At 42.8% G+C, this 12267-nt stretch overlaps 1 protein-coding gene across 2 annotated transcripts; it reads right to left on the bottom strand.

Annotated features, from left to right (window-relative positions):
- Positions 1–296: 296 nt before the first annotated feature.
- pir (pirin) lies at positions 297–12012 on the bottom strand. Of its 2 annotated transcripts, none has more exons than XM_018749874.2 (10): positions 11536–12012; positions 10783–10896; positions 10460–10552; positions 8654–8734; positions 7727–7933; positions 5088–5172; positions 4216–4260; positions 3802–3884; positions 2315–2381; positions 297–866 (listed from the first exon to the last, which is right to left on the bottom strand). In XM_018749874.2, exons 2-10 carry the CDS (start codon positions 10873–10875, stop codon positions 748–750), a joined length of 873 nt encoding a protein of 290 aa, XP_018605390.1. In that variant the 5' UTR covers positions 10876–10896; positions 11536–12012; the 3' UTR covers positions 297–747. The 2 variants fall into 2 exon arrangements, with proteins under 2 accessions (XP_018605390.1, XP_018605389.1); XM_018749873.2 differs by having other exon boundaries at positions 11517–12011.
- Positions 12013–12267: the final 255 nt, after the last annotated feature.

The following is a 12267-nucleotide window of genomic DNA, read 5'->3' as shown; positions in this document are numbered from 1 at the left end:
GTTGGTGCGCCTCAAGTCCCGGCTGGCGGCCCGTATGGAGACGCACGGAAACATGTGTTTTAAATGTGATCCAGACCTTCGCGGTGGGTGGGGAAAGAAGCAGGACAGGCCCCGTGGGCCCATCAACGCAGGCTGGCTGCGAGGAGAACCCTATAGACTGGCTGCATGGAACATCACTTCCCGCATGTGACGTACGTCCTCGGACAGTAAGGCGTCTCCGATCGCTTAACAGCTCAATCCGCAGCGCGGTATTCAGAGGTGGTGCGATTAAGCAATTTACATTGTTGACACATTTCAATGGCATATAAATTAGTATCTTATTTATTGAAGAAAGCTTTATTTCGGACAGTCATCATAAAAATTTCTGAAAATACAGAGTCATAGTAAGGTAATGCTCTACAATGCAGAGACCCAGCTAAAATGACCAAGAAATTCTATAACTGAAAGGCAGATATATATAGTATAAAAATATAAATTGCCTCTACATAATAGTTAAAGACTATATTGTAAAGATTATGTGATATGCATCAAATTAATATTAGGAATGTTTTCACCATGATTCATAAGAAGCTAAAGGTATTTTGTCAGCAACTTGTAACTAGACACAGAATATTAATGTCAGTGATCCCTTGAACGGTGAAATAACATAGCCGCGTTCGTGAAAAGATTTTAAAAAACAAAGACGAAAACTCAGCAACTGTCAAGACTGAAATCTGCAGAAACCCTGAAGTGAATTATAAATATGTATTACGAGGAATCGCGTATTTTGGATCTCCATGATTTTGCCCTTTCGAACCCGTTGGTCGCAGACCTGAAGTCGCTCATTGCTTGGTTGACTTCTTCATTTGTATTCATGACAAAAGGACCTTGAGGGATTAACAGAGACACAGTAACATATTTTTCAGTTTTGTGTTCAAATGCAGTTCACGTCAATACTGCAAAGTCCATATATACATATATATATTTATACATACACACAGCTGGTCCCCGATTGACGAGGGTTTGACTTACAATTTTTTGACTTTACAATGGTGATCTGGCGATAGACATTCAGTAGAAACCATACTTTGAATTTTGAATTTTTCCTGGGCAAGCGATACGCGGTGCCATACTCTCTCGTGATGCTGGGTAGCGACAGCAGTTTAGATCTCCCAGTCTGCCCCGTGGTCACCAATACAGATACCCTCCTGTATATACATTGTTTTGTGCATCCATAATGTCACAGAAACACCCATCTGTGTCTCCTGCAACTGGTGAGAACAAGAAAAGGAAGGCAATTACTCTTGAGAAGAAACTCAAGATATTTGCCCAGCATGAAGGTGGCAAGACCATAATGGTCACTGCATGTATGTTAAGCTATGATGTTCAGTAGATTAGGTATATTAAATGCACTTTCAACTTACAATATTTTCTACTTATGATGGGTTTCTTGGAACGTAACCCCATCGCAAATCGAGGACCACCTGTACACACACACACACACACACACACACACACACACACACACACACACACACACACACACACACACACAGTATTGAGGAAAAGTTTTAGGCACTTAGGGGAAAAAGGTGTAAAGTGAGAAAGCTTCCAAAAATAATGCTCTTAATTAATAATCTTCCTACAAAGCTTAATAACCATCCATCCCCAACAACCGTTTGTCCCGAGCGGAGTCCTGGCGGGCTTGGTCAGGTCCCACTCTTTGGTAGGTTTGGGGTTTGAGTCCTGCTTGGGGTGCCTTGCAATGGACTGGCGTCCCGTCCTGGGTGTGTCCCCTCCCTGTGTTGCTGGGTTAGGCTCCGGTTCACCGTGACCCCGCTTGGGATAAGTGGTTTCAGACTGTGTGTGTGTGTGTGTGTGTGTGTGTGTGTGTGTGTGTGTACAAAACCCATACTCTAACTTTTTGCAAAAGAAATGCTTGGAAATCTAAAATATGGTATTTCCCATTGATAGTAATGCAGAAGACATTAGATAACCATCTAAAACAAATATTTTTGTGAAACATCTAAGTGCCCAAGACTTATGCACAGTACTGTATATACACAAAAGTTTGCATTGTTTCATGTTGTAAATTGAATGCAACTCAATTTATTTATATATGGAGCTCTTCTAACCACAGTGGCACAGAGCGCTGAACAAAGTTGTAATGCTAAACACGCTTCCTGAAAATAAAACAAAATTACAGATATAGCAGAATAAGTCAGCTGGGAAAAGAGGAGAGGAAAACAAAAAACACCAACCAGAGTCAGAGGGAGACAAAAGAGGAATTCACACAAACATGCTGCTTTAAATAAGAATGAAAGATCCATCCTACCATGCTGGACAACTGGCTCATTGATGGGCTCTCCAGCGATCAGCACAAAGTGAGAAACTTCCGATCCCTGAAAACCGACACGCCTGATGTTTACACTAGTGTGTAAAACACGCAAAACTTAAAGACTCACAATGCCTGCGGAAGCAGCACTTTTAAGACTAAGGACATCCAAGTTAACAAATGGCAGTGAAGTGCACAACAGAACAGGCCCGTGGGACCAGGTTGATTCAACCCACTTCCACGGTGTTTACAGCTGGTAACTGGTGACCCTGAGTGTCAGTGATTCAAACGGCGCCAGCAGGAAGAGCTGTACTGTTACCATGGAGGTCAAGCGGAGATAATAAAGCTCAATGTGGTAAGATGATGACAAAATTAACTGATTTACTGGATAAAACATTCAACAATCAGCACCGAATAGGATTTTAGCATTTTCAGAAATTTTAAATCAGTTTACACTGTGATGTAGCTCAAACTTAATAAAGTACAGATGCTCCTCGACTAACGATGGAGTTACGTTCCGATACGATTTTTCCATTTACGATGGGTGGAAGTGGAAAAAGAATACAGTACTGCACCTACTGAGCATCATAGCCTAGCCTGGCCTACCCTAAATGTGCTGGAATACAAATACAACCTTTTTTCAGCCACCACTCTGGCATTGTACTTACTTATTTGTGTATCTTGTAATATTTAAACTAAAAAAAAAAATTGGTGGGAAGGTATCAGGATTTGTCTGTCGTGTTTTATGCACCTACTCAATCAATGAAGCTCAGTGCAGCAAGTGGTAGGGAACAAACTATGTTTGAGATTTTCATGTCTGCAGCTATGTCTCCTTCTCTTAATGCATAAATTGTACTTTCGCCGAGATGTACGTCGCTTTGGACAAAAGCGTCTGCTAAATGAATAAATGTAAATGTAAACGTTCTCAGAGAACTTACCATAGCCTACAGCCAAGCAAATTTTCGCACGAGACACACATGGCCATTTAGGAGACATGATGGGGTGCGAAAACGCAAAATAAAAACTGCTTTCAACACAATATTGGTTGTTTACACTCATTCGCGTGATCGCTACAGAGACTGCGAGCGCGGTTCAGTAGATGCTGTTACCATCACCCAGCATCGGGAGAGAGTATTGTACCGCATACTGCAAGCATGGGAATAGATCAAAATTCAAAATTCCAAGTACGGATTTTTACCGAATACGTATCACTATCGTACCATCTTAACTTCGAAAAAATCACAAGTCGAACCATTGTAAGTAGAGGAGCATCTGTACTTGGGTGTTGCAGACTATTCTTCAAATGTATTACATATATGCAAGTTTTTTTTTTTATGGAACTTACTCAACAAAGTGCCTTATGTTCAGCCTTCCAGCACCAATTAGATTTTTAATCTGATTAGCCTGTGTGTTTTGAAGTGAAATTAAAAAAAAAAAAAAAAAAAAAAAACCCAAAATATAGTTTATACTTTACATGTCACCATTACCTTGTTTTCAACTTTAACACAATCTCCATCTCCCAGAACCACAGTATGATGAGGCTCTATTTCACTTTGATTATCATCAGGACCTTCAAGGAGAAGGGGGGGGGGGGGGGGGGGGGAAAAGAAAGTTAATCCTAACAGCAAAAGTTTTGCCTCTGGGATTCCTGCTAAGACATGTAGCCGGTCTGAGGGCGCCCCGGGACGCTGACTACCGCATCCAGGGCAGAACTAATGAAGGAAAGTGTGTAACGTAATTACTGGGGGAAACATACCTCCTCCTCGTTTCTGTAACTTCAAAGAACGTTTCGGAACAAGATGCTTTCCATCTTACTTGTTTTACTAAAATTTGGTTTTAAGCACCCTGCGCTGTGGCGACTGAGCAAGAGGAAATTAATTGTCTGCATCAGACCGACTTACCGACGTGAAGACGTCCGGAAAGGGTGTAGATAAATGCGGTCCATCCTAGTATTTAAAAGGAAAAAACAAAATCAAAATTGAAGTAAAAAACTGATATACAGAGGATTGTGTAATATTGTACAGGAAATTTATCTTTCGGGTTGTTAGGATCTTATTCAGAATTACTCTTGTGGGAAACCTTAACAAAATGGGCAATTACTGCACAGAATAAAATGAATAGAATAAACTGTTTAACATAATTTGTTGTAAAGTAACACCTTTTTACTGATATCTGCATAAAGGAAAATTTGATTTATTCATGGGAGACTCCACTCAACACAGTTCTGAGCTGTTACTTCCATTCAAGCAAATTACAACGGCCTCTTTGACTGTTAATGCAGTGATTGACTGTATAAAACTGGATATGTAACAGGAGGCATTCGGGCTGAGCACTTTGCTCAAGTCCTGCAATACTATGACTCGTAGGACCCGAACCAGATGCCTTTGGGTTCCAAGCGCCTTCCTTAAGTACCATGCAACCTTCTCCTCTGGTAAAATTTCCAAAAAGTCTTTTCAGAGAGGTAAACATTACAATAAAAAATATAAATAGGAAAAGAAAATAACTTCACAGCCACAACAAATGCTGTTGTTCTTAAATATATCATCCTTATGAATAAAGTTATTTTAAATGCAAACCTTTTTTAAATGGGGTCATGTTTCAAAGAGAAGAATTTTAGAACTGCAGCAATGAAAATATAGAAATGCCATGTAGATATAGTATAATAGTGGACAAAGATGCATGTTTTGGAAGGGAAAAAAAAAATTTTGCTAATGTCTCCAATTGAAACAAACAAACAAAAAAAATCTTAAAAAATTGTAATAACTATCAGTACCTAAAGGTATGGGCTGTTGATGAGCCGCTCCTGGGTTCAGTTTGAAGTCAAGGTAGGTTGTTGGGGTCCTTGTGTAGATTTTCGACTGAAAGGGGGAAACATGAATAATGAAGTAACAAAAAAAACCACTGCGCGTCACATGACCCTTCCCTGACTGAGAAGAGTTTTTCAATTGCACTTGTACTTCAACTTCCAATTTTTATTTCTGTGGTTCCCTTAAACAGAAGTAATTATAACAGCAGGAACCAACTCAAAGAATAACACTGCAATGTCTCATACTGAATTCAAAACCACATCCTTGGATCAGATATTTATCCCCACTCAACCCCCTAAGAATTACTTACTTTTTATAATTTAAGATGCCAACAGGAAGTAAAACATGGGAATAATAAGATGAGAACAAATCCACACAAACATCAGGAGAATACTTGTGTTGAATGCATTGCAGCAAAAGTTTATTCAACCAAAAATCTTTCTTTATAATTAAAGCCACATTCACTGCATATTAGTGAGACAGTGGTGGAGAGGGTGAGCAGCTTCAGATTCCTGGGTGTTCACATTACTGAAGATCTCACCTAGTCTCACAACACAATGCACCCGGTCAAGAAATCACGTCAGCATCTGCATTTCTTGAGAAGGCTGAGGAAATTTGGCATGCCGAGCCGAATCCTCGGAAGCTTCTACGGGCGCGCAGTGGAGAGCGTCCTCACCAGCTCTATCGCAGTGTGGTTCGGAAGCTGCACCGTACAGGATCGTAAGGCGCTACAGCGAGCGGTGAAAGCTGCTCGAACCGTCACTGGAACGTCCTTACCATCACCGGAGAGCCTATACCAGGCCAGAACCATCAGGAGAGCCATTAACATCATCAAGGACAACAGTCATCCCCAGCACAGCCTTTTCACACCCTCACCGTCAGGCAGACGCTACAGGAGTGTTAGAGCCAGATCCTCAAGGTTGAAAAACAGTTTTTACCCACAGGCCATCGGGCTTGTGGACGACACCCATCCGCCGCCTCTCCACCCATCGCAGCAGACACAGTTCACCCTCTGAGCCAGAGAGGTGTCAGCTACCCCCCATCCCTCCTACACACACACACACACACACACACACAAACAATGCTAATATCATCAGAGACCACAGACCACCTCTGCATACCTTGCGTACGCAAATACACCCTACCCCCCAACTGCGAATAGACCCAATCTACCTCTGCAGGACTTTGCACATGTACGACTTCCATGTTTACATTGCGACCTGCACACTTTGTATACGTATATAACCTCGATTCTTGGATTTTTCAACTAATTTTTGTAATTTGTGACCTTGCACTAATAGTAATTTCTGTAAATTTGTGATTTACGCCCTCTGTTCTCCTTGTGTTTTTCTTTCCTTATGTCCTTATAATTTATGTCATAGGCTGCTCAGAGGATTCACAGAGTAAGAATCTCAAACTGTTTACTGTACACATGACAATAAACTCTTGAATGTTTTTAAATAGAGATGGATTCTATGTCATCAAAACACATGAAATACGGAAATTGCACCTTTTTCCGCAGCCACTGCGCTTATTTTGGAACGTCAAAGGTCGGGTGACCCCCGAAACCATCCTCCCCCTTAAATACACAGCAGCTACAGTACTGCGTGTGGCAACGCAATGGCTGTCCTACGTTAAACTGCATGCGTGACATTATATTTCACCTGCCCCCATGTAACCCGAGCAGAAAGCCACACTGTTTACTCACATTAGCATGTCAACCATTAAAACCCATTTCCACACAAATCTGTTTCCCCATTTCCTCTCCCAGTCCTAAATTCACCCTGAAGACAAGATCTGGGAGGCTCCTGCCCTTAACTACTGGGGCAGTTAGATGTCAGATAACCCACGTTTCGCGATTACAGACGTTAAAGTGAAATGTCATTGGCGTGAAAACACTCCAAACAGTAACAGGATTAAATACTACCCTAAAAGTTAATTCATTATTTATACCGTCGCAGACGCATTTCCATCATTACAGTAAGAAAAGAGCCTTGCCACGTGGAAGCAGTTGCTCAATGGCTGGGGTGTTGCTGCTCTTAAATAAGGGCCTTGACTTGAAAAATGTCAACAAATATCCACAAATGGTGTACAAATGAGTAGAAAGGGTGTGATTAATGCCCCGAATCGCAAAACGGAGAGCAAGCAACAAATGAAAGGGTGGGGGATTTTGCAGGGTCCAAAACCTCCAATGTAGCCTGGAATCACTTGATGTCATCATAGGGAAATGATTAACTTTCAAAAACAAAAATTTCATTTATACTTCAACTGCAAACAAATTGGGGATAGAAAACATACAAAAAGGCAACCCAAAACAGCATGGTAAAGATTGTATCTTTCTTACACAGAGAACATTCAACTGCACATACAAAGAAGACGAAATGCAATTAATGCGCAACATGTTTTAGAATCCAGCAATTGGAATGAAAAACAAAAACTATTTAGTCAGACAGTGTTTTCCACTGTATATTACAGTAGAAGTTCATCTCTTTTTAAAAAAAAAAAAAAAAAAAAAAAAAAAAAAAATTTTTTTTTTTTTTCTTCTCCCAAGCCATCATTGCCATTCTCTTCCCTAGGTGTGGGGGTTAGCGTTGATGGACCTCACCTTGACCCCGAGGGCCTCGCCTGAGATGACAGCGACCGTGATGCCGCCTTGACTCGGCTTAGGGACCTCCGCGCTCTTCAGCTCCTGGTACTGAGGATCCACCATCTTGTCAGCTGCCCGCAAGTTCACCCACAGCTGGAGACCGTGGATGGGTTCGTCGGACATGGGCATCTCCGCGTGGACCACCCCGCGGCCCGCTGTCATCCACTGGCGGAAAGAGGGGCCCGAGACACCACGACAAGTGACAGATCTGATCAAACCGCTCCAAGTAGCTTCTTCATATCCAAAGCATTCAATCTGCTACCACTCTAGTGGTTCAATCATTCTGGAGATTCATGTTAAACCATTTCTCCAGTGGTCTATAAACCTACTAAGGTAATAATTGTAACCTTAACATTGTAAGTCGCATTGGAGAAAAGCATCAGCTAAATGAATAAACGTGAATGTAAACGTACTCAAATATATAACAGCTGCTTAACCCGTCGGACAATTTTGCATTTCGCAGTGCGATACGGAAATAAATTTAAAGAGCAGAGCCCAGAATTGCGCACGCATATTTAGGTCTTTTCCACACACGTGTGGCCAACGGAAAATTTGCACCCCTCCGCCCCTCCTCCACTTCCACTCAAGTCGCTCAACCTTGCAGAGGTCTTTAGGCTGATGAGAGGACCAGCAGCCCACAGGGTAGATGAGAAGCATGTGGGGAGGTTGACGGGAAGTTGCCGGCACACACTGTTTAATTACTGGCTGTGCTCCATCAGGTCATCAGCGACTGTTACTTTAGGAGTCGCATAGAATAACATTCCTAATTCTGTTCAATTATAATAAAACATTGTCTTAATTTACAAGGTCTTGTCAACTGAATGTTTCCAAGGATTTTTTTTTTTTTTTTTTTTAAAATCCACATACACACCGCATAGAAGTTACCTGCAGATCTCCAGGCTTCAGTATCCCGCTGTGCCCACAGAAATCCTCATGGGCAGAAACACCCTGTAAAAGGTAGGTCACCTGTGTGGAGACACATCGGACACTGTGTGTGAGAACAGGAGCAACAGAACGGCTAGCCAAATTTATTGAGTACCCCCCCCCCCCCCCCCCCCAAAAAAAAAGAACACAAAAGATTTTTCGGATGTGATCTAAAAGACAACCGCACCCTATCAAAATTTTACGAATGCATCTGGTATATAAACGATGCAAGTCAGTACGTGTCAATGTAAATGCGTGAAAAAAATACACTGCCCAGGATATTTTATTGAATCAGGAGTTTTGTCGGGGGGGGAGTGGTAGCGCAGTGGGTTGAACCAGGTCCTGCTCTCTGGTGGGTCTTGGGTTCGAGTCCCGCTTGGGGTGCCTTGCGATGGACTGGCGTCCCGTCCTGGGCGTGTTCCCTCCCCCTCCGGCCTTACGCCCCGTGTTGCCGGGTTGGGCTCCGGTTCCCCGCGACCCCGTATGGGACAAGCGGTTCAGAAAATGTGTGTGTGTGAGAGAGAGAGTTTTGACATTTTTGGCAACGGTCATGTGTGCGAGAAACCTTTTTGTTTTTTTTTTTTTTTTACTGATGTTCAACACCTGGTGACTATAAAAGTGTGATTATTTAACAAAAATGTTAACCACAGCCAAACACAAGATACGTATGACAGAAAAAACATTTCCCCCCAATAAAAGGCTTTTTGTCAAAACTACACTTTCACTTATATGAGCATGACATGTCAGGGTGTACCCACTGACCAGATGGGGCCATCAAATGGTCCAGTCATGTGTTTGTTCATGCTTTATGGAGGAAAGGAAAACAAAAATGGGAATGAAAGAAGCGCCTCTTCAGGTAACCAGAGAAACAAACTAAGGAAGAAAATAAACACTGATTCTGAGCTCCAGAGCGATGCCTCCTGACCACATGTATCAACAGAAATCTGGTTCTCCACTCGAAACCATAAACTTTTGCTCAAAAGTATATCTTTTTCATTGGCTTTCACGCCAGCGTACACTTCAGGTATGAAACCAGTGTGCAGGTGTCACCGGGAGGTGCAAATCAATGGGAGTGTCCCTGGTGACTCTATGGCAGGTAATGTCTCCTCAACATTTTATTATTCAAAACAATATTTGCAATCTATATCATTTTCCAAAAAAAAAAAAAAAAAAAAAAAAAAATGCAGAGTTAGTGAACACGAGCAAAACAACAAAAGATATTTGTCAAAGTCTTAATGCTATGATGTATACCAGTGGTTGAGGGGCAAACCTCATACCCGTCATCCGAGACGTACCACCCAGACAGTCCTTTATCTTCATTACAGTTAAAAAAAAAAAAAAGTTAAGCCATCTTCTTTCCACTTCAGTTCCGACATCTATTCTAGCCTAAAATCTTAAGCATTTGGATTTCACCCAAAAAAAGTCATGCGCTGTGCTCCTGATTCTACGTTCCTAGTCCCCCTCTGCCCCTACCATTGCCCTTAACATGTTCACACAATTTTACTGCAGTCACAGCTGGATTTGTAAAACAAACATTATGTAAAGTAATAAAAAAGTAACAGCAACGTTATTTTATATTACCTTATATAATGCTTATTTTAGCTACTGCCCAAATATACACTCGCAGGCATCCATTCACTGCCCAAAATGTATTACTGCATATCCATCATTTCCCACGATTGTACCGGGACCCTAGAGAAAAGTTATTATAGGGCTCACGAGTTGATCCCAGAGCAAATAAACGTTTGAGAAAGATGAAGCACTTACTGTTTCAAAGCCTCTGTGGGGATGGTCAGGGAATCCTGCCGGCTTGCTCACCCTGAACTCGTCTAACATCAGAAACGGATCCAAGTTTCTTAGCTGCGACCAAAGCGAGAGAACATTTACTGAGCGGCAGGTCAAAGAAAGGGGGACATTCGCATACCTGAGAACAGCAGCACATGGGATGCTCGTATCTGCGACAGCATTTTTATTTTCACGGATGATTCCACAAATGTTGTACTTTCGGTAAAATGGTCGGAAATCTTATGCCGTCAGGTTGCTTCGGCGAAAACCGTAAGCCACGCGCGTCTCGGGTCCGGAGCTCTCACCTCCTTGCGGCCGATGCTCCGTCGAACCCGGGCTCCCACTCCCTCTGCCTGCTCAACACTGAGCACGGTTTTCAAAACGCTTCGCACTCTCATCGTGTAGAACGGTTTTTAACCCTGCGGGTAGCGTAGTTGTTAGAGAGGTTGCCTAAAATCTGAAGGTTGCTGGTTCGAATCCCACTCATGCCGTAGTACCCTTGAGGAAGGTACTTACCCTGAACTGATACAGTAAGGATACCGTAGCGTATAAATGGGAAGAGACAGATCATCTAACATCATTACTGACACTGGAGAAACTTGGTGTCAGCTGAACAATGAATGATTAAAATAATAAATATCCTGCCTTAGGTCAACATGCAATCTGAAGCATAAAACAATTAAGAAATGTGAAATTAATGTGAAGGTTGAAAATACTAGAGTTCTGACAAAATGTTTTCATTTAAGAGTTGACAAACAGGTCGTTTTTCATTTCAGGTATATGTTGAAATGTGTAACTTCAGGGTAGGCAACAAAAAAAGAGAGAGTAATACCATCAAAATACCACCCGTGTCTGTACTACTTTTATATATTATCATATATATAACATTATAATAATCGTTCATAATTTTATCAGACAGGTAAAGAAGTGTAACTCAAAGAAACACACGGCTCGGGAGACGGTTGTGCTGAGTCATGCAGTTACAGTGTTAAATGCCGAACGCGGACAGACCGGTGTGTCCACCTGTCCACCTGCTCACCTGCTCAGCTGCTGCTCACCTGCGCTGCCTTCGTCCACGTCCACGTCCCCGTCCAGCCCCCTCACGCGCTGCACGAGCGTCTCAACAAGGCGAACCCGATGAACAGTTCGCACTTTTACCGGGGAGCCGATTTGCCGCAGTTAGCGTGACTCAAGCGACCAGCTTTATCAGCGTGCGGTCACAGTTGCTGTGCAATTCGAGAGTGCAAGTCATCGCGAGTCAGCCGACTTGTTGTTGTTGTTATTTCTGCTGTCGTCACGCTCCATCTGCGCATGCGCGGAAGTGCGATGCTGTCCCGGTGTCGCCATATTGTACGGAACGCTGCCGTACAGTCCTTCGGGGCAGTAATGAACACCTAGCACTGCGCTCTGCGTTTACATTTACACCTACACACCTGGCGGACGCTTTTCTCCAAAGCCTCCTACAGCATTAGTAAAGCATAATAAATATCTGAAACTTTGAACCGTGCATCTGTTCTTAAGGCCAAATCTGCATTGTCGCACACGCACACAAGCCGCTTGTCCCGAGCAGGGTTGCGGCAGGCCGGAGCCTAACCCAATAACACAGGGTGCAAGGCTGGAGGGGAAGGGGACGCACCCAAGACGGGACGCCAGTCCATCGCAAGGCACCCCAAGCAGGACTTTGAACCCCAGAGCAACCGGAGAGCAGGCACAGGCCAAACCCGCTGCACCTCCCTAAAGCTGCCTTATCTTTCATTTAAATGACATAGCGTTATAATAAAGGGGGTGCG

The sequence above is a fragment of the Scleropages formosus genome, chromosome 1 (genome assembly GCF_900964775.1).
Source record: "Scleropages formosus chromosome 1, fSclFor1.1, whole genome shotgun sequence".
Taxonomy (NCBI): domain Eukaryota; kingdom Metazoa; phylum Chordata; class Actinopteri; order Osteoglossiformes; family Osteoglossidae; genus Scleropages; species Scleropages formosus.
This window is presented reverse-complemented; position numbering and strand designations above follow the sequence as displayed.